At 40.6% G+C, this 24,938-nt stretch overlaps 1 protein-coding gene across 2 annotated transcripts in view; it reads right to left on the bottom strand.

Moving 5' to 3' along the window:
* Positions 1 to 20,061: 20,061 nt before the first annotated feature.
* LOC104931914 (cadherin-12) overlaps positions 20,062 to 24,938 on the bottom strand; it is a 98,156-nt gene continuing 93,279 nt past the window's right edge. For both annotated transcript variants that reach the window (XM_019274219.2, XM_027287844.1), the window contains one exon: positions 20,062 to 20,922. In XM_019274219.2, the coding sequence (XP_019129764.1) occupies positions 20,309 to 20,922 (614 nt within the window). In that variant the 3' untranslated portion in view covers positions 20,062 to 20,308. The remainder of the gene's footprint in view (positions 20,923 to 24,938) is intronic.

Raw genomic sequence — 24,938 nt, 5'->3', positions numbered from 1 at the left:
GCGCTGCCCTGCAGCTGATGCACCACGCCCCCTCCACAACTGATAATACTACTTTTACTGATGTGGTGTTTTAGATGCAGCACTTTTACTTGTACAGTAGAGCATTTTCACAGTGTGGTATTGATCATTTTACTTCCTGAGCTTCCTGAATTGAAGACTGACTAAACAAAAAAACTGTTAAACTGTGTTGAGTTGTTAAGAGCCAGTCTCTGGGATGCCTCACATTGGGGAAAAAAACCCTTCCCTGCTGACAACTTTACACGCTCTTTGACTTCATGTCAACATTGTAGCATACCAGAAGAATTCTACTGGAGACAACTATCCTGTTTTGCAGTGTTGTGACTTCTACACTGTTGGTGTTCATTGGTGTACTCAATATGATACTATTATCTAATTCTGAAGCTCTCTGCACAGCATCAGACAATCTGTTAAAGAAATGGTTATAATACCTACCCCATTGTACCAGAGGCAATGCCACATTGAAAATATATCAGTATGTATCCATTATCCTGTAATTAAAATTGTACACTTGATTATTCAGTTCTGGTTAGTAAAGGCAACTATTTAACTATGTTTGTGTTGAAACTGTTTTATGCTATGTTCAGCCGGCCCACTAGATGGCGCTGGTAACAATTGTGGTGATATATTCAACCAGTAGGTGGCCATAGAAAAAAAAAACTATTAGCTTGGAGAATAACAATCAGTCCATGAGGTGTTTTTCTGTCTGATGTGAAGCCATCCTCTCATTTCCAGCCCTTTGAGTGGGAATATGAGTAAGTTTTATGTTAATTATGAATGTTGGCAGGTATATTTGTTGCACTTTGTCATAGTTTGTGATATTTTATAGACGGTATCTGCGTTTGAGTTGAGTTACCTTCCAGTGGTGATAGTGGAACCTATTTGAGTTGTCTGTGATACTGCCCAGCTACTGTTAACCAGTTAATTATCTACATAGTGCAACTTTAATATACACTGTTGATTTTACTGAATACTTTTTTGTATTTTGTATCTTTGCAGTTTCACATTTTTTTGCATTAAATCCTGGCCAAATACAACACTTGTCTGTTCCTTGGAGGAAATGATGCAAGAGAGAGTTTAGCTGACTGTAAATCTCAATTAGGACACGGGGTCACATTGGGGTGCAACAGTACAATGTTGTTGTAGTCTGGTGGGCAAAATGCTTATGAAACATTTCATGTGGAATTTGAAGCTGTGTGGAGAATGAGGAAAAAGGTTTCCCACCCACAACGTCACACAGGATATCTGGCACGCACCAAGCCACAACCTCCATGGCTGGGAAATGAAGCTGATGTAAAATTTCCAAAAGCTGCAATTCTTTGAGCGGCCACTTGAGGCTGGCTACAGAACAAGTCAGCGTGCATTCACACCAAATTGTGGGGGATCTGCTGGGGGTGTGTCTATATCTGTGTTGAACGTAACCACTGTGAAATAAATTAAAATAAAGGAAAAGGAAATTACTTTATTTCAGTGATTATCCGACTTTATTGAGGCTGGCACTCATTGAATGTCATTCGACCAAAGTTCTTCCTCTCCTAAACCATTGGACACGAATCAAATTAAACTTTTTCAACGTTAATTGTGAGCCAGACACAGATTTAAAATGTCCAACTTCACAGCAGAAATAAACATGTTTACAGCCTGGTACAAAAAACTGTTTTGGTCTCTGTAGCTAATTTCCCCGTTCATGACAACTGTACTGAGGGTGAATTTATATAGAACTCACCTGTTTAGATTATATTAAGACTTAAAGTTATGCAGAATTAACAGCGTGGCCATTTCGATTGACAGCACATAGGCGTCATTCAGCCCACCTTAGGTCTGCTGATGATCCATGTCTTTGCTGATATTTTGATTAGCCACGAAGTAGAAGAAGCATGGCGGCGGAGAGAACTGCATATTTTGAGCTTCAAAATGGCTCTTCATAAACCTGTGGGTGATGCCACACGTACGCTGTTCATTCTTTACACTGTCATTGGGGCACACATGAGACCAGTTTAATAACCAATCATATCTGTAGATTTGTCTTGAGGTGTCCTTACTGTTATGGAATTTTCTGTCCTCTGCAGTATTAATTGTTTGGCTTTGGTTGAGAACAGTAGGTGCCAGTCTAGTCCAGACTAGAATGTGCTGACAATAACACCTGCATGGGTAAAAACATTCTCTTTGACTAATTCTGGGCGTATAGTATTTGTGGTGTTATCTTTGGGTTTAAAGTCTGACCAGCAGCACGAGTTCGGCAGAATGTGAGACCTAAAATACACTGCACTGAACGGCTGCAGAACGGCTCCGTTCCGTAACAACAGCGTACTCCGCTGTCTGCCAACTCACACATACTCTGTTTGTGATGCGCACGGGTGCGGCCACCGAGCAGTAATGCATAATCGCGCGATGTTGCTGGCTGTAGTCTCTTTGACTCCTGCGATGGCATTCCACGCCGCATCTTTTTTCTGGTGTCCTTAAAAAGGATGTGAGGTGTCATAAATGATGAAATCTCCTCATCCATGGTGTGAAAAGACACCTGAAAACCCCTCACCTGTTGACTTCAGGTCGGCCCTGCCCATTATGACGTGTTCTTGTAATGAAACTCGATCCGTGGTGAACACAGAGTATTTTATTTTTAAAATCAGCCAGGGTTTTATTTTGTATTTTGTAGCCGATTTCCTTCCCTGCACAATCTGCTCTGTGCTGAATTTATGCGTCGTGCTGCGGTGTCCATGAACACGGTGTCCATCCTGAACACTTTCTTCCCTCCTGACCTCACCATTGACCTTTGACTTCAGCGATTTCTCAACAACCTTAGTCACCTCTGTTTTATGTTGACACCACCAAATCCATACCTTAAAACTTACTTGCATGTAATAATGCAACTGTGTTCATATAACTTTCAAATACAGTCACTTTCTATAAGTAGAAAACTTTAGTGATTATTAAACTGGTATTCTCACTGAAGCAGATGGAAAAAATATTGATCTCAAGGTCAACTGTCTTTCTCTGCTTTGACTTTTTAATGTGAGTCAGCCTTAAAAACGCTGACTTATACAGTATATACAGTATTTTTGTGGTTATACACATCAACAAGCACAATAATGCAGGGAATTTATGATCACCCCTCTGCCTGTGAAATACTCCAAACTTAGTTCATTCCTCAGCCATCTCTAGTGTACATACACAGTAATGCAAATTTGATGGGATCTGCCAATCAGCTGGATGGAAATGAATTCCACACAGTTAGGAAGGTATCTGCCCACGGGGTAAAAATGTCACTCAGAAATGTTGTTGGTAGAAAATTAATAACGGTATGCACAGATCATCACCTTTGTGCATTTGTTTACTTGTTAAATATCTGCTCTAGCATTCTGTTAAAACTGGATTGTTGTGGATAGGTTTTCTTTATGTATCTCGATGCTATGATGTTGTGACTGCAACACAACTGTTAACCTTTCATGAATGAGTGTTCCTGATAGTCTGTAACAGGTTTAAACTGTGGTCAGGGATAATGAAGCACTCAGACAAATACGCCACGCTACGCTGCGCAAAGTTGGAATTGTCCCCAGTGTAGGTACCAGATGGGCACAGTACGGCAACGCCACTTGGACAAACTAAATTGTGCCCAATTTTCACAATCAATCAAGACAGATAGATAGATAGATAGATAGATAGATAGATAGATAGATAGGTGTGTGTTTGTGTGTATTTGTGTATATATACACACATATCCAACAGAAAAATCACAATTCTTCTCATGTTTCTTACTTAACATAAAGTTCATAGAGTCCACATACGATCGCTGCCGATTACCGAAACACCACGAAAAACAAACTCCGTCAACTTTCTGACGTACAGTGTTTATCTAGTTGCTTTGACTACAGCCAATCACAACTCTCCGCCATACAACGTTTATCTAGTTGTGCCTCCATTTGTTAATGTTCATTTAAGTCATCAACAGGCGCATCATGCAGCAGATGAAGGACCCCGAGCCGATCTGGAAGCCAAGCCCATCTGATACCTACACCGGTCTGCTACAGTAAGGCACACACTCTACCAGGTCATCAATTGGGGGTTGTAGCTTCAATGGAGTAAAGCTTCATTTAATGTAGAATACTCAGTAGCTTAGCTCACAACACTTTCTAAGTTGCTGAATGTAATGACCTTCATTTTTTTCCCTCTAATATTGGACTAGTCCCATTTTGATTGAAATGATTTAATGAATCCACCGCTTCACCATTGAACCCTCCACCATGAGACTTGCCCCACATAGCCTATATATAGCGTGTGTAAATTGCACATATACGCTATTTGATTAGCTTCAAAGACTGTCTTGAGTTATGTAACCATCATTTAGCCCATCTGAGTTGTAATTTTTGGTTCACTTCATTGGACTGAATGTTGCAGAGCTGCATACTGTCAGCTGGAACTGTCTGAATATGAAAATTGTCCTTCAGTCTTTGTTCACACTCCTTTGAGGCTGCCTTGTGAAGAGCCAGATCCATGAACACAATACGTACACCTGAATTTAAATATTGGTGCATATATCATCATATTCAATACAGTATTATATTAAATAAAATAAATAAAAAGGCCAGCTTGAGGGACAGTATCTTAGCTGTTTGTAGGACTGCACATTTCTGGATAGAGACCTTACATGTTGTACCTGGAATATGCTGTAGCCACTCATCCAGTGTGTGGGTCACAGCTCCCAGTACTCCGTTGCTGGACAAGGGCTGAGAATATGGAATTGTTATATAATAAATACCTATTAGAGTCCTCCCCATACTATTGTGACTAATAGATCATTTGAATTTTCTGTGCATCAAATGCATTTCACAGAAACAAATTGTTATTATGTAGAAGAAATACTAAACATTTTGTAAAAAGGGAGGGATGGAGCTATAGTCATCTTAATGTACTGCTGTCTAAACTGTCAATTCATTCTGAAAAAAAGAGAGAGAGAAAAGGTCAAAAACTTAGAGAAACTTACATAATACTTACTGAAGGTAACATCAACTGGTCAGAGGAGAACAACAAGAAGAGACCTGCCTGGGCCAAGAAACACAAGGAATGCACATTAGATCAGTGAACATATAGACTCCAGTTTGGTTCCAAGTCTTTGTAAAGTTTTGAGAAGGTGAAAGGATGGTATCTGCATGTGTGGTTCCCACTGTTGAAGCATGGAGGAGGTTTGATGGTGTGGGGATCCCTTGCTGCTGACGTTGCTGGTAATTTATTCAAGACTCAAGGCCAGCATGGCTATCCTAGCATTCTACAATGACATGTCATTCAATCTGGTTTGCACATAGTGTGACCATCATTTGTTTTCCAACAGGACAATGACCCAAAATCACATCTGCTGGTGCTTTTAAGACACACTACCACTTTTATTTTCTGGCTTTTAATTGTGTTCAACCTGTTATTTCCTTGTTTGTTTGTACATCTCTATATGTGTACAGTATGTATACACGTATGTCTGTCATTGTGAAGCACTTTGGTGCAAAAAATCTTTGCTTTTAAACTGAACTGCTATGTCATAACCTGGTCTCCACAATCATCCGAACTAAACCTAATTAAAATAGTTTGAAATGAGTTGAACCACAGAGTAAAGGAAAAGCAGCCAATATATGGGAACTCCTTCAAGACTGTTGAAGCATTCAAAATGACAAGCTCATAAAGCTCAGTGAAAGACTGCCAGAACCGTGCAAAGCTGCCAGCAAAGCTACTTTACAGAAGGGACGTCTACTAATCAGATCATTGGTGACTCCCATCTCCTCCACTCTGCATGTCGAAGTGTCACTGGGCAACATACTGAATCTCAAATTGCTGTGCCATCGGTGTGTGAATGGTTAGCTCACAAAACCTACTGAGCAGCTGGCAACTTGCATGCCAATACCATCAGTGTAGTGTGAAAGCGCTTTGAGTGGTCGACTAGACTAGAAAGCTATTATATAAATACAGTCCATTTACCATGAGCCAGACCTGCCTGATGACCCAGAGCAGCGTCTACCTGGTGACATGCCTGTGTGCTTAGAAGAAGAAGAAGAAGAAGAAGAAGAAGAAGAAGAAGATATACTTTATTAATCCCTCAATGGGGAAATTCTTTTTTCACTCTATTTTTTAATTTTACATGCATTTTAACCCGGACACACACATGCAGTACAACGGAATAGACATGCAAACGTGGAGAGAGATGGTGGAGTGATGGGCAGCCAGCCAGGGGTACCTTGCTCAAGGGCACCTCGGCAGTGCCCAGGAGGTGAACTGGCACCTCTCCAGCTACCAGTCCACCTTCCATATTTTTGGTCCATGTGGGACCACCCTCCGGTTCCCAAGCCAAGTCCCTATGGACTGAGCTACTGCCGCCCCAGAGCAGCATCTTAACGACCACGCCATACTTTCCTCCAGCTACCCATTAACAAGTGCAATTACAGTAACCACCAGACAAGCACAGAATGTGATGCCGTTGCACCTTTTCAGGTGAAACTTCGTTCAAGGGGTACTGCAGCCATTGTGGAGTGGATGAGATTACATTCCTTAATTCCATTTACTTTATCCCTGCAGGGGATTGCATGACTCACACAGCAGTGAGCTGCTGCTCACAGAGCCAAGCGAGAGGCTGCCAAATAACACTGATAAATAACCGTCCTGCTACAAATCACCACACTCATTCCACACGGCACTGCACTTCATGCCTATATCACTTGATGTTGTAACGAGGGCCTGCACAACAGCTAAATCAGTGCATAGTTTCACAGATCCACTCACCCACTGTAAATTATAGCCAGTATTTATCATTTACCATTTTAATTGTATGCTGGCATACTTTTCTGTTGTTGATCCTACTTCCTCATACATAGTATTCTCTTCTTGCCTACACTTCATATTTATTTCTGGTAATTTCTTATTAACACCTATCACTGCAGTGTTACAGCATGAGCACACACTCACTTTACTGCCTCTGTAAATGCAGTGTTACTAGTTCAGCATGCTCTCTGTCAGAGTTTTGCACACATGGCACAAGCTCTGGAAGTGGAATGGCCAACAAGTCCTGAGGTACAGAATGTAAAGAGGGGATGTCCACAAACATCCTGCTTTCTGGCAAAAACTGCTTCAAGGTTGGCCCTCTCTTCTGCTTTATCAGGATCGATGTGGTGGCACAAGAATTATATGCAGTGCAGGACTTGTACAGCTTGGAAACTGTTAAACATTTGGGGAAGGAGAAGAGAGCTGGACTCATTGGCTGTTCTTGCATGAAGGACGGTGTCGAATTCAACAAATTCAATGTGAGCTAGCTATCTATGTAGCATTTTGCAGGTTAGAGGTTAGAATGTGCAAAGTTACAGCTACGTATAAACACGCTTGTTTTTCTGTTTCAGCTGACAGATGGACTCTCCGGGTAAGTTAGCGAGTTTTCAGATGTCTCTGTACTGTTTTACACGGGACTCACACTGAACGCGGAACGGAAGCGGAACGGTACTTTGCCCGGCGTCAACTCACACCGGACGCGGATCAGCCGCGGAACGGCAGCGGAGCGAGCCGGCCATATTCACGCGAAGCAACGGAATCATGGACATATCCGAGACCCCGAGATACAACAGTGTATAAAACCAACCAACAACAACACAAACGCTTGACTTGTGGCTTTCCGACGTGGAGCAGCTATAAAAACATTGTTGGGCATAAAGGATTGTGTGTTGTTCCACGTCAACAATAGTCTGCTCGTGAGACCTTTGGATCGATCTTGAGCACTGGTGCACCGGCCATGGGACGTAACGTTGAGTGAAGTTGTAAAAAGCTACATGAACCGAGTTCATTGTGTTATTGAAAAGGCGGGGTGGAAGTTTATGTCGGTGATGTCAAGGCCCGGTTTCTGCTCTCTGTGCGCATTGCCTGTTGAAATACGGGTTGAGCCGCGGCTGCAGGAAGAAAGAAATCCTGCGGGAAAGCTGCCGACCGTGGCGCGGAGAGCCGTCTGCTGGACGCTTCTGGACGCTTCTGATGCGCGCCGTGTTGTGAGTTGCTCACTAACTAGACTGACGCTCTTTGCTACGGTGACCGCGGGCGGGGCCTTCGGCTTCCGTTCCGCGTCCGGTGTGAGTTTACTGTAAGCACATCAGTATTTCAGAGGCCAATGACTCCACCCAATACTGTACCTATACAGAGCTACAGAGCACGACTCCACAGACATAATACGTGTAGTTATGTTCGAGAGGCGGACTGACTGAAACAGTGTGATCACGGAGAGGTGCGCTTGACATTGACAGACTTCTGGGACATCAAACATCAAAGAGATCTTCACAGATGCTCACATGCAGATTTCATCACTGATGAGTGAACGTGGGAACTGTTTCAGTCATGTGGATAGGGCTGTAATATATCCGCTGGACATCAAATGTCTTGAGTAAAGGTTTCCCTCATGTGTTTGACCCATTTGTGTTGACCCCTTGCTCTCCCCATTTTAGCATCACTATCCCTGCTTTCATCCAGGAGAGCTGCATAATCTTCAGAGCTGGAATCCTGAAATGAAAGTGATAGTTTGTAATTAGGCTAGTTTCACTGTGATGTGTTTTCATGTTTGAGGTATGCTATCTTATTACTAATCAGGGTAGTTCACAAACGATTAGCATCATCATCTGTCTAGATGAGTGCAGCTAACGCTGACGGAACATTATATAAATGCAGCTAGCAAGCAGAGAAGGATGCTAATGTCTGGTACATTTAAATTCAAAAATGTTTAACTAGAACGTACACTGTACAAGGCGTATTTATGTAACAACTCAGTGTTTTATAATAATGTAGAATATGATGATTAAGCTGTCCACTGCAGAAATTCCACAGACATGTATATAGACTGCTGTATTCAGAGCTGATTTTATGGTTGCAGAGCTCTGGAATGTCAAAATCCATCAAAACTTTTGTTCCACATGCACAGAAATCACATACTGTATCTTCTCGGACACAGAAAAAAACATGCACTCATGTAACATTCACAGATGTGATTATGTGACTCAGAATTCTTCCTTGTTGCGCATTCATTTAGGATTAGGCATCGTGAAAGAGTCACTTGTCCTTTTGGAGTGAGGTCATCCTTTTCCACATCTAGAAAACACAGACAGAGAGAGAGAGGCCGAACAACATTTACCAGTCATGACAATACAGCACATTAATGAGTTTCAGGAGGTCCACAACAGAGACTTAAAGAGGTGTTGGAAAAACTAAACAGTCAGGTTTAAACATGTTGATGTGTGAGTGGGATGAGTCTGAACACCCTGAGGACAGTTTAACGAAGAATTTAATTGCACTGATATCAGGCTGTATGATAAATAAATGAAATGAGAGGCTGTAGGAGGCATGGGAAGTTTTGAAGCAATTCCCCACTTCAGATATAATGAGAGTGTTCGGAGAGCAGCGCTGTTGAGGATGGTGTCTTGTGAAGCAGTGACCAAATATTCGAGCTCCGGAGTCAGTCAGGGATGGTGGCAAAGAGAAATTAAAATTTGGTCCATCTGTGAGCTGGAAGGAATTTTAAACCCAGTCAGGAAATTCAGTACATTTTTGAAAACGTCTATGATGAGTGTCTCCTGAATATTTCCTGGTTTCTACGCCACTTGGACTGTGTTGAGGTCAGTGATGGCGGACAGCCAGTTGTGGTGTAGGAGGAATCTCATGGGTGAATGACAAAGGTGTGACATGGTAAATGGACTGTACTTATATAGCGCCTTTCTAGTCTTCCAACCACTCAAAGCGCTCTACACTACATATCTCATTCACCCCATTCACACATATTCACACACTGATGGCATTGGCTACCGTGCAAGGTGCCAACAAGGATTTAAGCATTCAAGGATTTAAGCATTCATACACATTCATACACCGATGGCACAGCCTTCGGGAGCAACTTGGGGTTCAGTATCTTCGGCAAGGACACATCTTTGCCCAAGGACACTTCGGCATGCAGGTAGTTAGCACAGCAATAAGTACTACTCACATAGAATCAAATAATAGTTGTTGAGGGGGATAGATTTAGCATGTCCAGTTGTTGGTAATGTAGAGAAATAACACCACTTTATTGATTTAATTTTTTTAAAACCTTAGATGCAAAAGTTGGTCAAAAAAGACCCAGTGAGGTTGTTTTCTTGGAATATCTTTGTAATGAAAAGATAGCATTTTATATTCCAGGCATTCCTCAAAAAATGTGTTATTGATACCATGCCCTTTTATTTTTTAACTAACCTTTTATACATTTACGAAATTGTACACAGACTAAGATTATTACATAGGCTTGGGGGGGGGGTTACTAGGATGTATCAACAAATTTGCCAACCTGAAGCCCTGATTTGTAACTGCATGTGTGTTTTTACAACTGTTTGTGGTCTTGGATCTATAACATTTGGTCATTTGACCAAAATATAAATATTCATATATATATTCATCACTGTTGGAATCAGTCTTTAGAGAAAGATTATGGGTGGGTTGGGTTAAAATTAAGGTTAGGAGACCTTTGTTGCCATGGTTAGAATAATAATCACACAGTTAGGCTTGGCTGAAGCTGTACACACATTTTATAATTTTATTACATTCTCAAATAACATCTGAGTGAAAATGGGAAACACATTTCTCTCTGTTTTCCTCCTCCCTCATAGCTCCCTTCTATTTCTCCCTCAGGCACCATCATCTTTGTATGTGTGTCCTACATTTGTTATTCCTCCATTGTTCATTGGCCCAAATTCCTTCATATTATACCTCTTTCACTCATCCTTAACAAGAGCCCCCGCTCCCGTCTGCTGAATTACAGCCTCCTCACTCACACTGAGGCACCTCTTTACTTAAGATATGTATGTTTATTAATCCCTCTTTACTTCTCCAGCTGCAAATCTCCAATATATTTCTTTAATAATCTTACCTTCATGTTTACTCCCGGGCTCCAGAGGTAAACCACATGCAGACTAAAGCATGAATAAGGAGAATGAGGAGAAAGAGGTTTAGAGCAGAGAGGATGAATCAATATGAAATGTGGCAGCAGTCGGGTATGCACTTAGGCTTCTCCACTGCAGAGTGTGTATCCAGATACAGCAGCAGTGTTAGCCATGGCCTTCAGTCAGACAGCAGACCCAGGACAGACCCTGTGGGATGTCCTTATTTGAACACACCATGGAATTATGTTCCATTTATCCTGGCTTTTCTTTGAATATTCAGTAGCATTTATTATACACATGTGTAGTCAATGACAAGACATTTGTATTAACAAAATGACCGTGACTTGGCATTGAGATGAATTTGCAAGCTAATTTTTTATTTATTTCTTTATAGATTTAGTCGGGCCAATCAGAACTATGTATCTTATATGGGGCAGGTTTTATTCAATAATCTTGTTGACTGCTGAGACATTTTCATGAACAACCGAGATGGCTGATGCTGATGTGGAACAGTTAAATCTGTGGTAACGTCTGTATCAAAAGAACAAACGACTGCACTTAAAGTTTTTGTTAATAAGAAAGACATGAAAAATGTGAAAGAAACACAAGCAGTGAGATGATCAACAGTTTATCTGGATGATTAAAGCACTTAACGTGGAGGTCAAACTGAAAGTGGGAGCTGACATGTCAGTAATAATTCATCATGGTACAGGAAACTTACGTAAGTGCAGAGCTACAGCGAGTAGAGGTCAGGTCAGAGCTGAAGCCAGAGGTGTGTCTGTAAACTGTGATGGACGGTTGAAGGTGGCAGATGTACCGTTCACCAAATCACTAGGATGAACCTGTGGGTTTGTTTCCAACCTGTCTGATTGTCCGAATGTTCATGTCTCTTGACTTGTCACACTGAGTGATGTTACCATGTTTCCAGATCCCACTAATTGACTTAAGTTAATGAAGTACAATGTCTTTGTAAGTGATGGAAATGATTGTTGTAATGAACCAGAATGAATCTCAGACTTGTGGAATGACTCCACCGATTGTTCTTTTGCAGTTAATGTAAAGCTAAAGCTGTTGGAGCTTCAGCTGCCATGAAAGACATTGATAAATAAACAGAATAACAAATGCTCAAGGATTTTTTTCTAGATAATTTCTCCAGGAAGAGAACAATCAAGATTTTTAAGCACTGATATATCTGATATGTTGATTTATCCATAAACCCCATTACATTCCCATCCCATCGCTCAGGTGATGCTGCTCTGTCCTCCACCATTTCATCAGAATACAGAGGAGTGGTGTGTGCTTCATCTATTCCTCAATTAAGCCAGCTAAGAAATAGATTTTCCATTTTCAATATGAATCCAAAGGCATTTCACATCCCGTATATCAATCTTTCCTCCATCCCGGCAGGTTCTGATTGGAACGATCATACCTCGGCCGTAATTTACCTTCTAGATTAAAATGAATTTAAGAGTGAATTGACCCTATCCTGCCAAGGCAGGTGTTGTCTATTGTCGCCGCTGAGATCAAAGCTTGATAAAGTGAAGGTCATCCCCGCTGTCTGAGGCTATCTGTTACGCCGTAGCAATCAACAAAATCTATTTTCCGTCACAGCAGCCGCGGAGGAGAAGATGGATTTGATGCACATGGTCAGGTATTGATTTGGCAATTTCCAAAGGACAAACAAAATGGTCTTCCAACTGTTTAACTGGTTTTATTTGCCTGAGAGTGTAATGTCTGAGCCCCAGTGGGAGTTTCATACACCCTTTAAGCACAAATGAATCCTCCTGACAGGCCTTTTACACATTTGAGACAAATGACAGCATCTAAAGACTGTAAGTTGGAGTATTAGCACAAGAAAGAGACGAGATTTCTTCTTTAGAATTACAGTTCAAACCATTTAAATGAGACAACGGCAGGAGTCGAGTAGATAAATATTTCATCATTACTGCAGTGCAGTTATTACTGTTTTCACCTGTAGTTATCTCTTCAGTTTGTTTACCTAGATTTTATATAAGGCGTATAGATTTAAAGATGCTGGTCTTTAGATATTTAGATGTAGCTTTTGCATTCATTCCATAATCTTCATGTACAACTCATTTGCAAGAGCAAACACATCTTGTATTACTGTACAAATACATTCTTTTAAGAATATAAAGTGGGAAAAAGTGTGTGAGGTCATGTTGAGGTAATGCAAAGATTTCAGTTAACATTTTGGGAAATGAAGCCAAAAGGTTGAGCAGGCTTGAGAGTTTAAGTCCGCAGTTTGATTCCCAACCCAGCGGTAAATCTTGCTACAGGAGGTAAGTGGAAGAGCAGCACTATCCCCACCTTTATTCCACCGCTAAGGTGCCCTTGAGTAAGATCCCAAACCCCCAACAGCTCTGATGGAGCTGCTCAGTGACCAGCAGATGAGAGTGTGTTTGCACTGCACAACTTCCAGGTGTGGATGTATGGAACTATATGGAATGTGAACAAAGTGGTTTAATATAACAGGTTCCAGAAATTGTTTGAAAAAGTTTGAAGTATTTACGACTGATCCACAAAAAAATGACAGTTTGAGCAGTATGTATTTTGCAAAAGATGGGCTGAATATCTTTAGACTCCCCGTACAGACTAGAAGAGACATATATATATATATATGTAACACCCACAAATATAACCTAATTCTCCAACACAACAGAGAAAAACAACTGTGAGAGACAGGCTACGTAGCTACAGAGTGTGAGGCAGAAGGTCAGGGGACACAGGGCAGACTGTCTGATCACCTCTCAGGAGCATGGACAGAGACGTACAACAGGTAGTCAGAGATAAGCTGCCATGAGAAACTACTGTCACACTCCCTGTGTCGACAGAGGGAGGCCGGTGGAACTTTACAGTCATGTTTATGTCCCTTTGAGAGTCACCGTGTAGGTACCTGTGTTGGAGCTATATATAATGCTGAGAGGCTCTTTGGTTTGTGTGTACAGGGGAGTGTATTTGTTGTACTCTAAATACAGCACAGTTGTTTGAGGATACATGTTGGGTTTACTGCCACTGCAGATTTATGCACACTTTTTCTCTGGCAGTGCTTATGCTTGTGAATGCTAACACTACCAGCAGCTACATGTGAGAGGCACAGCAGCTGGCCAGTTCTTTAAAACTAAATCCTGACTTTAGACAGGGACACTCAAGTGTCATTTCTCCCTTACACTAGGAAGGCGAGAATGATGTGAGGAGATTGCAATACAGTGATTAGATCACTAGATGCAATTACATCCTACACACTGGACCATCATGTCTGTCACCAACACTTCAGTATCTTGACTATAAACCAGAAACAAATATTGATGATGTCATCCTGCACTTGGGGGCGTGTACTAATTTAACTTTTCTCTCTTCTGACACCAGCAGAGCAGAGTACTTCCTGTCTGATCCAGTCTATGAGTGATTGTGAGGGCTGCTGCAGTCATTGATGGACTGATTACAGTACAAAAGCACAACTTTAGAACTGTATTAAAACTGAATCAGATTTTATACTCAATATATTTGCTGGTTTTAACTGAATCTGCTGTTAGCGGAAACACAGAACCGGGCTCAGCAGTTGGACTGGTTCTAGCACAGTCTCTGAGACCAACCGGACAATACACAATAAAGGACGGGCTAGTGTTGTGCTGGTTATTTACATACTGTCCTGATGGAAAGATCCATCCAAGTCCATCCATGGATACTATTTTGATCCCTCGAGGGGAAATTCTTTTCTCACTCAGGTTTTACATATGGCCGAATACAACCACACACACACACACACACACACACACCTAGACACACACGGACACACACCTAGACACACACGGACACACACACACACAAAGGGCTCATGGACATACAAATGTGGAGAGATGGTGGTGATGGGCAACCACGTAGCAGTGCCCTAGGAGCAGTTAGGACATTGGTACCTTGCTCAGTTTAGAGGTAAACTGGCACCTCTCCAGCTACCAGTCCACCCTTCCATGCTTTTGGTCCATGCTGGACGTGAACCAGCCACCCTCCGCTTCACAAGCCATGTCCCTACAGACTGAGTGACTGCCGTTTGCAAGTAGCGAAACACTAACTGTCCCTAGCTCAATCAGCCATGTAGCTAACAGAACGGACTAACCTGCCAGGTGCTGAATCTGACAAGAAAACCAACTTGCTACAGGGTACTGTATTCCCTGACAGACTGGCCACTGCTGGTTTCAGAGGTCGTGTTCAGTCCATGTTCACTTGAAGGTACATGCTGACACTGGATCATAGTATTAGCTGCAATGCATTGCTGAGGGGGGTGCGAACACGGGCTTGCTATTGGCTACTGTAAACACTAATCAGTCCCTCTCTAACAGTTTTTTCAGGTAACATGTAAAAATGAGGAAGCTTCAGGAACTGGATAGATCACTCAACACAAAACTTACCAGATATAATTATGTACACTTTGTTATCAAGATCATTAAAATGATCAATATGACTCGAAAGATCAATAAGATGTATAATAAGTCATCCACTAAACTTCGCTACTTAACTTACACATCAGTTGTGGGAATATTGTTCTCATGCTCTAAAGTTGTTAAACTTGTGGTGACTGTGTTCATCGACCTGCAGAAGGTCATAAATGTGATGTTTAGTTACAATTTAAATTAATATGACATACAGGGATTGATTTTATCATAGAAGAGGCTCAAAGTCGATCATGCTCAATAAATAAAGCCGTTTTTCTTTATGAGTTAACTATCATAGCAAATAAATATAAATATAATAATAATAAATCATTAATACTCTTGCAAAGGCAGCAAATGGAAGTAATTTGTTCAGATTAAAAGAAAGAATTGTAAATAAGAGCACATAAAATACACTGTACCAGGAAGCAGTGGTTAATTGAACTCAAGTATAACAGCTTTATGATAAGTATTATTGCCTCTGAACTATTCATTTCAAAGTGCATGTGACGAAGTGAAGCTCACGGGTGGCCTGCCTGCAAAGTGACATGAAAGAAGAATTCATGCTGTGCTCACTCAATGAAGTCAAGAAAAAAGATTGTGAAAAGTCGAATATTTTTGTTTTGTTTTCTAATCCCTGATAATCTGCAGAGATTTAGATTATTACATTTTTAGTCCATCCTCAGGATTCATTTCATTTCATCTTCAGCTCTTATTCTGTTTTCACGCGGCACTTGTGTTTTTTGGTGTTGAGCTAACATCAATAAAATCAACACTCACTGCATATATTAAAAACAAAAAGCCAACAGAGAACAGGAAGGATTTCACACTCCCTCAGTGTTTTTTTTTACCAACCCCTTCTTCATTTTTTTCCTGCTATGGCTATTATTTAACAATCTATTTACCTTTTACTTGATAATTTACAAAAATCCATAAACACATGACAAGAAAGATCATTTCTCTTTCTGTCTTTCAATTTAGTGAAACGTATCATTTTAACAGAGCACGGAGAGTGTATGTGTATGTCTTTAATAAATATATGAATATAGTTGTGGCATTTTGTGTTAATAATATTATATTTCTAGTTCTGAGACTGTTTAATTCAGTTTCCAAGGCAAACATCATTTACTTTTATTATCCAGTGACACCTGGGACCTATATGTGTCATCTGATGAGCATGGTTTGTATTATTACAAGAATATATTTCTATTATCAGACAGTGTTCTTTCACACTCTTGAATGGTGGCAGCAGAGGTAATTAATTTAATTATGTAGTAAATGTGCTCCTTCTCTTGACATCAACACCATTCAACATTAAGTGGTAATGCAGGTATTAAATATAGCACCTCCACTATGGACAGGACTGATTGCCACATCAAGGAGAAATGTACAGCATGGTCCCTATATATACCAGAAGGCTCCTCTTTAGTGCGCTGCACATATCAGCTCAGCTAAAAGCTTTTTTACACATCTGAGAACTGTAAAGTAACACCAACTCAGAGCATGCGACTCAAAACATCATTAAAATAGATTTTTTTAAACTGTTCATGTTCATTGGGATGTGAAAGTGAAACATGTTCAGACAACACATTGTGAAGACACAGCATGGAACCACAAGAACAAGAAAAAAAAGATAAAAAGATGTCTGCATTCTGGCTTTGAAATTTAAAATAGATATTAATCATGACAATTAGAATACATGAAGACAATTTTGGAATCTGTTGTTTATAACATTAGTTATTTTCTAGTTCCAAGGTTGAGCCTGTTTCTAAGGCAACCATCATTTACTAAGAACTGGCCAATTACCGCTGCAATCTGCAGGCCTATAAGAAACACATTAAACGTGTTGTCTGTTTTTTTCATCAAGAATGAAACTTATTAAGTGACTAATTCATTGTAGAGCTTGCATAACAAATATAAATGTGCACAAAAATTAATGCCTTTAATTTTGCAAATACTACAATATTTTCCTATGCTTACTTCTATATGACCGGCCAGACATTCACTCACGCACTGCATTTACAGTATAGTAATAGTAGTATAGTATAAGTACAATGTTGAGGTACTCTAGTTGAATATTTGCATTTTGACATTTATTTCACGGCTGTTGGTTATTTTTCAGACTTGACAAAGTAAATGATAAGATCATAAAATACAAACATTGTTGATTAAACCAGTGGTTCCCAAACCTCTTTGACTGCGTCCTGATGTTCTGATGTTTGAGTTGTTAGAAGTTTCATCAAAGACATTTCCTCTCTAAAGCTCTCATATTGTTTTACTTAAGCTTTACTTATAGCTCAAAGAGATAATAATTCTTTCTCTGGGCCACAGGCCACACTTTACTAACTGCTACTTTTAGCTGATAATACTGCAGGACTTTACTATGAGTTTTTTTGTTTTACTTAAAGGTCCAGTGTGTAGGATTTAGTGGTGCAAGTTGCAACCAAATGCATACTCTCCTACACCTCAGACAGGGTTTGATTTGTCTTCTGGGCTACTGTACAAAAATTCAACAATCCAACATGGTGTCAGGTGTTATAACAAAAGAAAACTATGTAGACACAGCCGATGGTATATTGGTATACAGTATTTTAGTACACATCTTCCATGTGTTAACTGGCTTGATTCTGCTGCTGTGACAGCTGTGATAAATGATCTGATACTTTTGGATAACTCTGTCTCTCAGTCTCTGAGCAACAGTGAGTAAAGGAGCTTTTTCATGAACCCAGGTGCACACATTAGTGGAATAAAGGGATATGGTGTTCCAGTGGACTCGTGGTTAAACACTTTCAGAACATCCCTGGCTCAATTCCAGCCACAAATCCATGTCTGTATCTCCACTGTCACTTTCTAATAAAGACAAGACGACCCCAAAAAAACAAAAACAAAACACGAGATGGTCATGTATGTGCTCATACTAATATTTTGTAGCTCGCCTGCTGTTGTTATATTAATGCAATGTGGTAAGCATGTTGTAATATGTAGAATGTGATAAAGAGACCTGATCCATCCACAAGGCTTCTCTCCATCTTTTTTTCATTTATGCCGCACAGCCTGAAGTTTTAAAACTTGATTAGACTTGATTAAAATAATAAACCTTCATGAACTAATAGACATAACTTGACCACAAAATACTTAAAGCTACATTATTGTTATTATTATTATTATTATTATTGTTATTATTATATTTTTTCTCACATGGGATCAGCAAATGTGCAAGCATGACATCAATGTGTTATCACCTTTAATGAAGATGTTATGGTGAGCATGTCGGCAAACAGTTATCTATGTTGTATGTATTTATAGCATTCTGTGAATATAGTGTGAACTCTCAATCTATTACATGTCATATACTTGCACATCCGCTTTCACTACAGCTCATTAGAAGATAAGTTATATATATTTATATTGTTTATATTTTTTAATACTTGTTTTTTTATCTTCCTATATTTTTTATATTTTTACTTAATGTTTATTCTGCGCCAGCTACACCAGTCAAATTCCTTGTATGTGCAAACCTACTTAGCAGTAAACTTGATTCTGATTCTGATGTTTTGTCCACCTGATGTAGAAATAGAATCTATGAAAAGAATGATGTAATAGTAGAAAAACTCCAATAATCCCTCTCCTTTTAGCTCTGGTTTGGTCTCTACCAACTGCCTCTTTAAGAGTTAAATGCTCTATGCACTATGTCCACCAGATAGCTACATGCTAACTTTGTCTTTCTGTCAGATCTTCAGAAAACAGCTGCCTGCTGCTGGAAACAAAGCTGATGCAGGCTGATGCTGAGACTGAAGCTGGAGACAGGAAAACCAACACTAGCTGAGAGAGGCTCACACATTCTGTGGATCTAAGGGGAACTGCAGAAATTATGATAGCTCTGGCTGTGGCTCAGGAGGCAGAGCGGGTCATCCACTAATCAGATGATCGATCCCTTGCTTTGGGCAAAATACAGAGCCCCAAATTGCTCCTGAAGGCCGTGCCATCGGTGTGTGAGTGTGTGTGTGTGAATGATTAGCTCACAAACTGATGAGCAGTTGGCACCTTGCATGGCAGCCAATGCCATCAGTGTATGAATGTGTGTGAATGAGATATGTAGTGTAGAAGAGCTTTGAGTGGTTAAAAGACCGTTGACCTTCCACCTTTTCATGTGGACAGTGGTGATGTTGATGGGTGACATGACTGATAAGATTCCTGAACACACATGTGAGTCTGAGGTTTATTATAGTCTTATATTTGGCCCAGCATCATGACCGATGTGCATAAACAGGAACAATTAGCACACAGCCCACTCACCACAGTCGACATGCGACCTGTGGCTGAGCCAGAATTCTCCACTTGCGTCCTCCCACAGAATTTCCCAGGCCGATGACTCAAATGAAATCAAGCCCAAATATTTAGAAGTCTGTTAGTGGTCCATCTGTTTGTTTTTTTTATTATTATTTGTATACTGAATCTGTTATTCTGCTTTGTCTAGCTTTGTCTGGTGTTAACATTATCAAAGTATTCGAAGAAAATGAATGTCAGGGTGAGGGTGATGTCAAGGGATTCCTAGTGCCCTTTCTGGCATGTCTAAGAAGACAGCATTTGTTTTTCAGGTTTAATCCCTGTCAGTGAGACTTAATAATATGATATTAAAATCCAGACATCAGTTGAAGATATTTTTATTAAGTGTCATGAATTAAAATACATGTAAACATAAAGTACCTCAGGCACTTTGAGGAGCTATCAAGTTTACCTTTCCACACGTCTGTAGCTAGATCCTCTGCACTCGGGCTAAACAGTCCACAACTCTACTTCACCTGGACAGCTTTCTAAAGAGTCCTCACATCATTCTAGGCAGTGCCTGTCACAGTAAAAAAAACATGTCTAGGAAAGAAAGCTAAGTCCCGCATGGCCACCCAAAGTCTCTCTCTGCTGTCCAACTTCCTCTCAGCTCTCCTCAGTCAGAGTAGGCGGCTGTCTGTCAAGGATGCTAGCTAGTGTTTTGAAGGACTGTCCCCAGTCACCGAGGGAACTGAAATCCCCTGAGTCCTCGATTACCCATGACTCCTCTATGGAGCTCAGCGAGCCAGCCACCGAACCGTCACCCTCATAGGCGTAGGTCGCCAGTGAATCATAGGGTGGGGCGGCGTAACCCTCCTGACTCTCCTCCAGCCGCTGTTCGATAAACATCTTGATAATTTCAGCATCGCCTCCGGTCACTCTGCCACGGGAGGACAGCGGGGCCTTGGCGTTAATGGCGGTGATGATGCTGGCCGTCTGACAATGGATGTCAGGTGACCTGATGTCGCCAGAGCGACTGCTGAGATGCAGCAGAACCCCGTCTCCGTAGCCATTTTTCTCCTTCTTGGAGGTGCTGCTGTGAGTGCTGGTGCGCTGTGAGTGCGTGTTGCGCAGAGTGCCCATGTCAAACGCGTGAGTGTCCGCCTCACCGCCACCCTCATCGTCATAGTGAATGACGTTGTCACGGATGTCCTCTTTTGATGTCATCAGAGTCTCTTTCTCTTTGTTGTGCCTCTGGCCCATGTATAAAGCTGCCATGACTGCAACACACAAAGAGAATGAAGTGATGGGTTAGGTAAAAGTTTTCATATATGCACCATAAGTTTGGCTAGTCTCTTTGTCAGGTCTTCCTGGATGTTCATTCACTCTCCCAACTCATCAAATACTACTTGTCGGTGGCTCAACTCTTAAAAATACAAACCTAAAATAAAGCTTGTGTATTTAACGTTGTTGCACTTTAGCTTGATTTCAGCATAGAATATAGTTGGGTAAGTTTGGTAAAAGAATTTTTGTTCCCTACTTAATGTAACTTAAAAACCTTAAAACTTAAAGTTAATGTTTACTTTTTGATTTTGCATGACCTGTGGCCTTCAGGGTGTTTATTTGATCCCTCCATGCAACCCATCTCCTACATATGCTGTGGACATTCTTGCTCTTTATATTACATCAATGGTCTGATGTAATATAAATAGCTACACTGGAACATCCGGTCATGACACTTAGGGGGTTACCTACAGCGTCCTGTTTCAAGTGTAGCGACAGGATTTGACCAGTTGCGAGTGAGAACGGGCTGTATGTGTACAGTTTGTCTGATCTTCTTTCAAATTATTATGACTCCCAAGGTTTTGATTCTAAAAGGATTATTACACGCAAAGAGAACATTTGTGCAGTCTACGTGTCTTTCAGAAATTAATCTCTTGAAGGCACCAAATCCCAGTCATCAGAAATACTTAAAGCCCTGCTGTTTTATCGTGTATTTTATGTCAGCAGACAAATGGGGAAGCTGATGAATCACAGTGTAAAGTCTCCTGATTGTGGGGTCTAATGCAGCGACACTTGGTCACATCCAGAGTCATTTGCTTTGCTCTCAGCCAGCGTCTGAGTGTGACAGATACAAACTGCCAAAAGTGAGCGCAAAGGAGCTTTGAAGATATCAAGAAGAAGAAGAAGTCCTGCTGCTCACTCAAGTCTCACAATTTGTCTTGCAGGCAAAAAACACTGATTGCGTGCACACACACACACACACACACACACACACACACACACACACACACACACTTCTGTCCTGGACTGCTCTAAACGTTTACATAATCTGCCAATGCACACAGTCACATTTTAACATTACCACACAATCTAGAATTCTGAACTAAGTTCATTAAGGTCCTTGTGTATTTTAAATGAGCTGTTTTTCAAGATTCTATTAGAGAATCACAGAGATGACTTTAGGAAAAAACTTGTGCGTGTATATTTGATCATTTAAACAATGCATATGACGCATTGTTTAAATGTTTAAAATATGTTTTATGCAGAAAGTTGTTTGGTCATTGTTAACTTTAACTGTTTCTGGATCATCAACACAGGATCCTCTCCCAAACTGTTTTAACAACGCTTTAACAAAGTTTGTAGTGTTGTCCGTCACGTTTGTAGAGATGCCTCCTACCTTGTTATATACCTTTTCACTGCAGACCTCCAAGACCACTTATTTCCTACTTTTCTTATACCTACACTTGAAATTTGGGATATTTTGGAGAGGGAAACGGCCCGGCGCACTTAACCAGCGCGGATTACGCACACCGTTACAGGGAATATTTCTCTCTAACGTGCGTTCACTGCCCAACAAACTGGAGGAACTACAACTGCTGTTAGCGAAAAACAGGGACTTTTCTTCATCTGCTGTTTTGTGCTTCACAGAGGTGAAGGAGTCAGTTTTTACATCAACAGTGGTTGGTGCAATGACGTGACAGTGATCCAGCAGCACCTCATCATAAACTGTAAGCCTTTTTATTCACAGAGTTAAAAATCGTATGTAAAATCGTACTTGGCAAAAAAGCTTTTTCTGATTCTGAATCAATCGTTCAGCCTTTAGGTGACAAATATTTTCCTTGATTGCTACTGATTTAGAGGTGGGTGCCATTACAGATGGCCTGTTTGAGCAACCAGGCTTCATTTAGCCTGCCTCATCTCCACCTCTGCCTATTTTACGGTTATCTGGTAGGCATGTAGAGATGGAGGTGGCCAGAGCCACCAGAGCTTCATGATAAATCTTCAGAAACCGGTCAATCTATGGTCTGAAAGTCTGCATGAAGCACATTCTTCTTTTGGAGATACAGTGTATATGTAGAAAAAGACCAGTGGAGGTTTTCCTGCATGCACGCTGCGCATACATTTGGGCCCAGATTCCATATTTCTGTCCTGTATCACCGTCCATGTCCCGTGCCAGTTAAGCTACTACAACAGTGTAATCTAATGCTGGCCTCTGAGTGATGATAGTTGTTTCCACCCTGCCTATCTGAATTATGTTACATTGATTCATCCAAAGATCCATCTCAGACTAAGTCTGTTTAATTTGCCATTTCAACATAAATGTACGGTAAATGTAAGTTAACATGGTCACTGAGGAAACTGGTTAGAGCTCGAAGTGGTGATGAGGTCTTAAAATGTGTGGAAAGGGTCTTGAAAGAAGATTCATCGGAAATTTTCACTGAAAACTGGAAAAAGTTGACGAGAACAGTAAGAACATGCAGCATAAAACCAAGATGGTGTGCTGTTGAAATCCTCACCACCACCAGTAGCCTCTTTCACATTACACATACTCAGTTGACCCAGTCTTAATATGATATTGTTAAGTGCAGCTTTAAAGAAACTTGTTTTCATCACAAATGAAAAGACAATAAATAGTAACTTCAAATCAATAGTAAGATCTAAAGCCATGAATTGATTTCCTGTACAATAATCTCTAGGAATACTCAGCCTTCAGTTCTTGTATCAGATACATGGGAGGGAAAGGGGGAGCTTGAAGATCTGGGGATTGATTTCCAATGGAAGAACCTGCAGCTTGGCGTGTGTTCCAATGATTATTTGCTCTGTTTGTTGGTGGGAACTTCATTTCTTGTTCTTGTCGCCACTTGTGACACGTCTGGTTTGGTTGCAGTGAGGGATGGAGCTGAACATTCGGGCTTTGTTTTACAGCTTTCTGTTTCCCTCACAGCAAAACACAAGCCAGTGTCTTTCTGTGTCGTGTCTCGTGCTGATTTCTGCAGCAGCCTCCAAAGAAAAGGCACAGAAATGGATTAGTGGGAAGAGAGCTGCTTCAGAACCGTCTGTCTGTGTCACACGCTGAGCACAAAGCAGCACAGTGCTGTGGATTTGTCTCAAAACTTAGGCTCATTTAACATCAGTCACCAGCCTGTGATGCATGAATTTAAAGTATTGTGCTGCATTATACAGAGAGGTGCTTCTGTTATTTAGCCTGGCTGTATACATATATACTGTATATGGGGTGGAGAAAATAAAAGAAACACCACTCTGTATAATTCAATAGTATTCAACAGCACCACAACCTACATCCTCAAGAATGAGCATTTGAAGTAGGTGTAAATCATAAACTGTATATGGGCAGTAATTTGCTGATAATCTAATACAGTGTCTCTGAAGACTCTGAAATGACCACAGCATCAACACCACTACAGTATGACTGAAGTCGAATTGTAGAATGTTGCTGCAGTTCACTGAGAACTCAAAAGAGCATTTTTTTTCCTCTTTAATCAACAAACAACTCTCTGCCATGAGGAGATAGAAACTGACAATCATGTGTTTATTTAAAAAAAACATTGTCTCTGTAATTTGATACCAAATATGTGGCATTTGTAGCTTTTAAACAGAGTTTGATTCAACATCAGAAAGATAGGTGGTTTCCCGGCTCCTCCAATCTGCATGTTGAAGTGTCCTCGAGCAAGGTGCTGTAAGTGCTTTACAAGTGCAGTCCATTTACAAACACTCTCTGTGGAGACATGTTTTAGATTTACAGTGAAAGATAAAAATCATAGATATCAACATAATTATGTATATTTGCAGTTCTGGTTATTGATGACAACCTAAACTATGAAGATACTACTACTACTACTACGATGAAGATCAGGACTCTGTGAATATTTGCAGGTTTAGATTAATTGATTGAGATTCTGGGTGTGATTTGAATGGCACTATCACAATGTGTATTTTTGTTCCCAAATTTAACAACATTGTGTTACTCACTACAGCTCTGAATACACAAAAG

This window comes from Larimichthys crocea, chromosome II (genome assembly GCF_000972845.2).
Source record: "Larimichthys crocea isolate SSNF chromosome II, L_crocea_2.0, whole genome shotgun sequence".
Classification (NCBI taxonomy): domain Eukaryota; kingdom Metazoa; phylum Chordata; class Actinopteri; family Sciaenidae; genus Larimichthys; species Larimichthys crocea.
The sequence above is the reverse complement of the archived record's forward strand: the minus strand, read 5'-3'. Positions and strand labels throughout refer to the sequence as shown.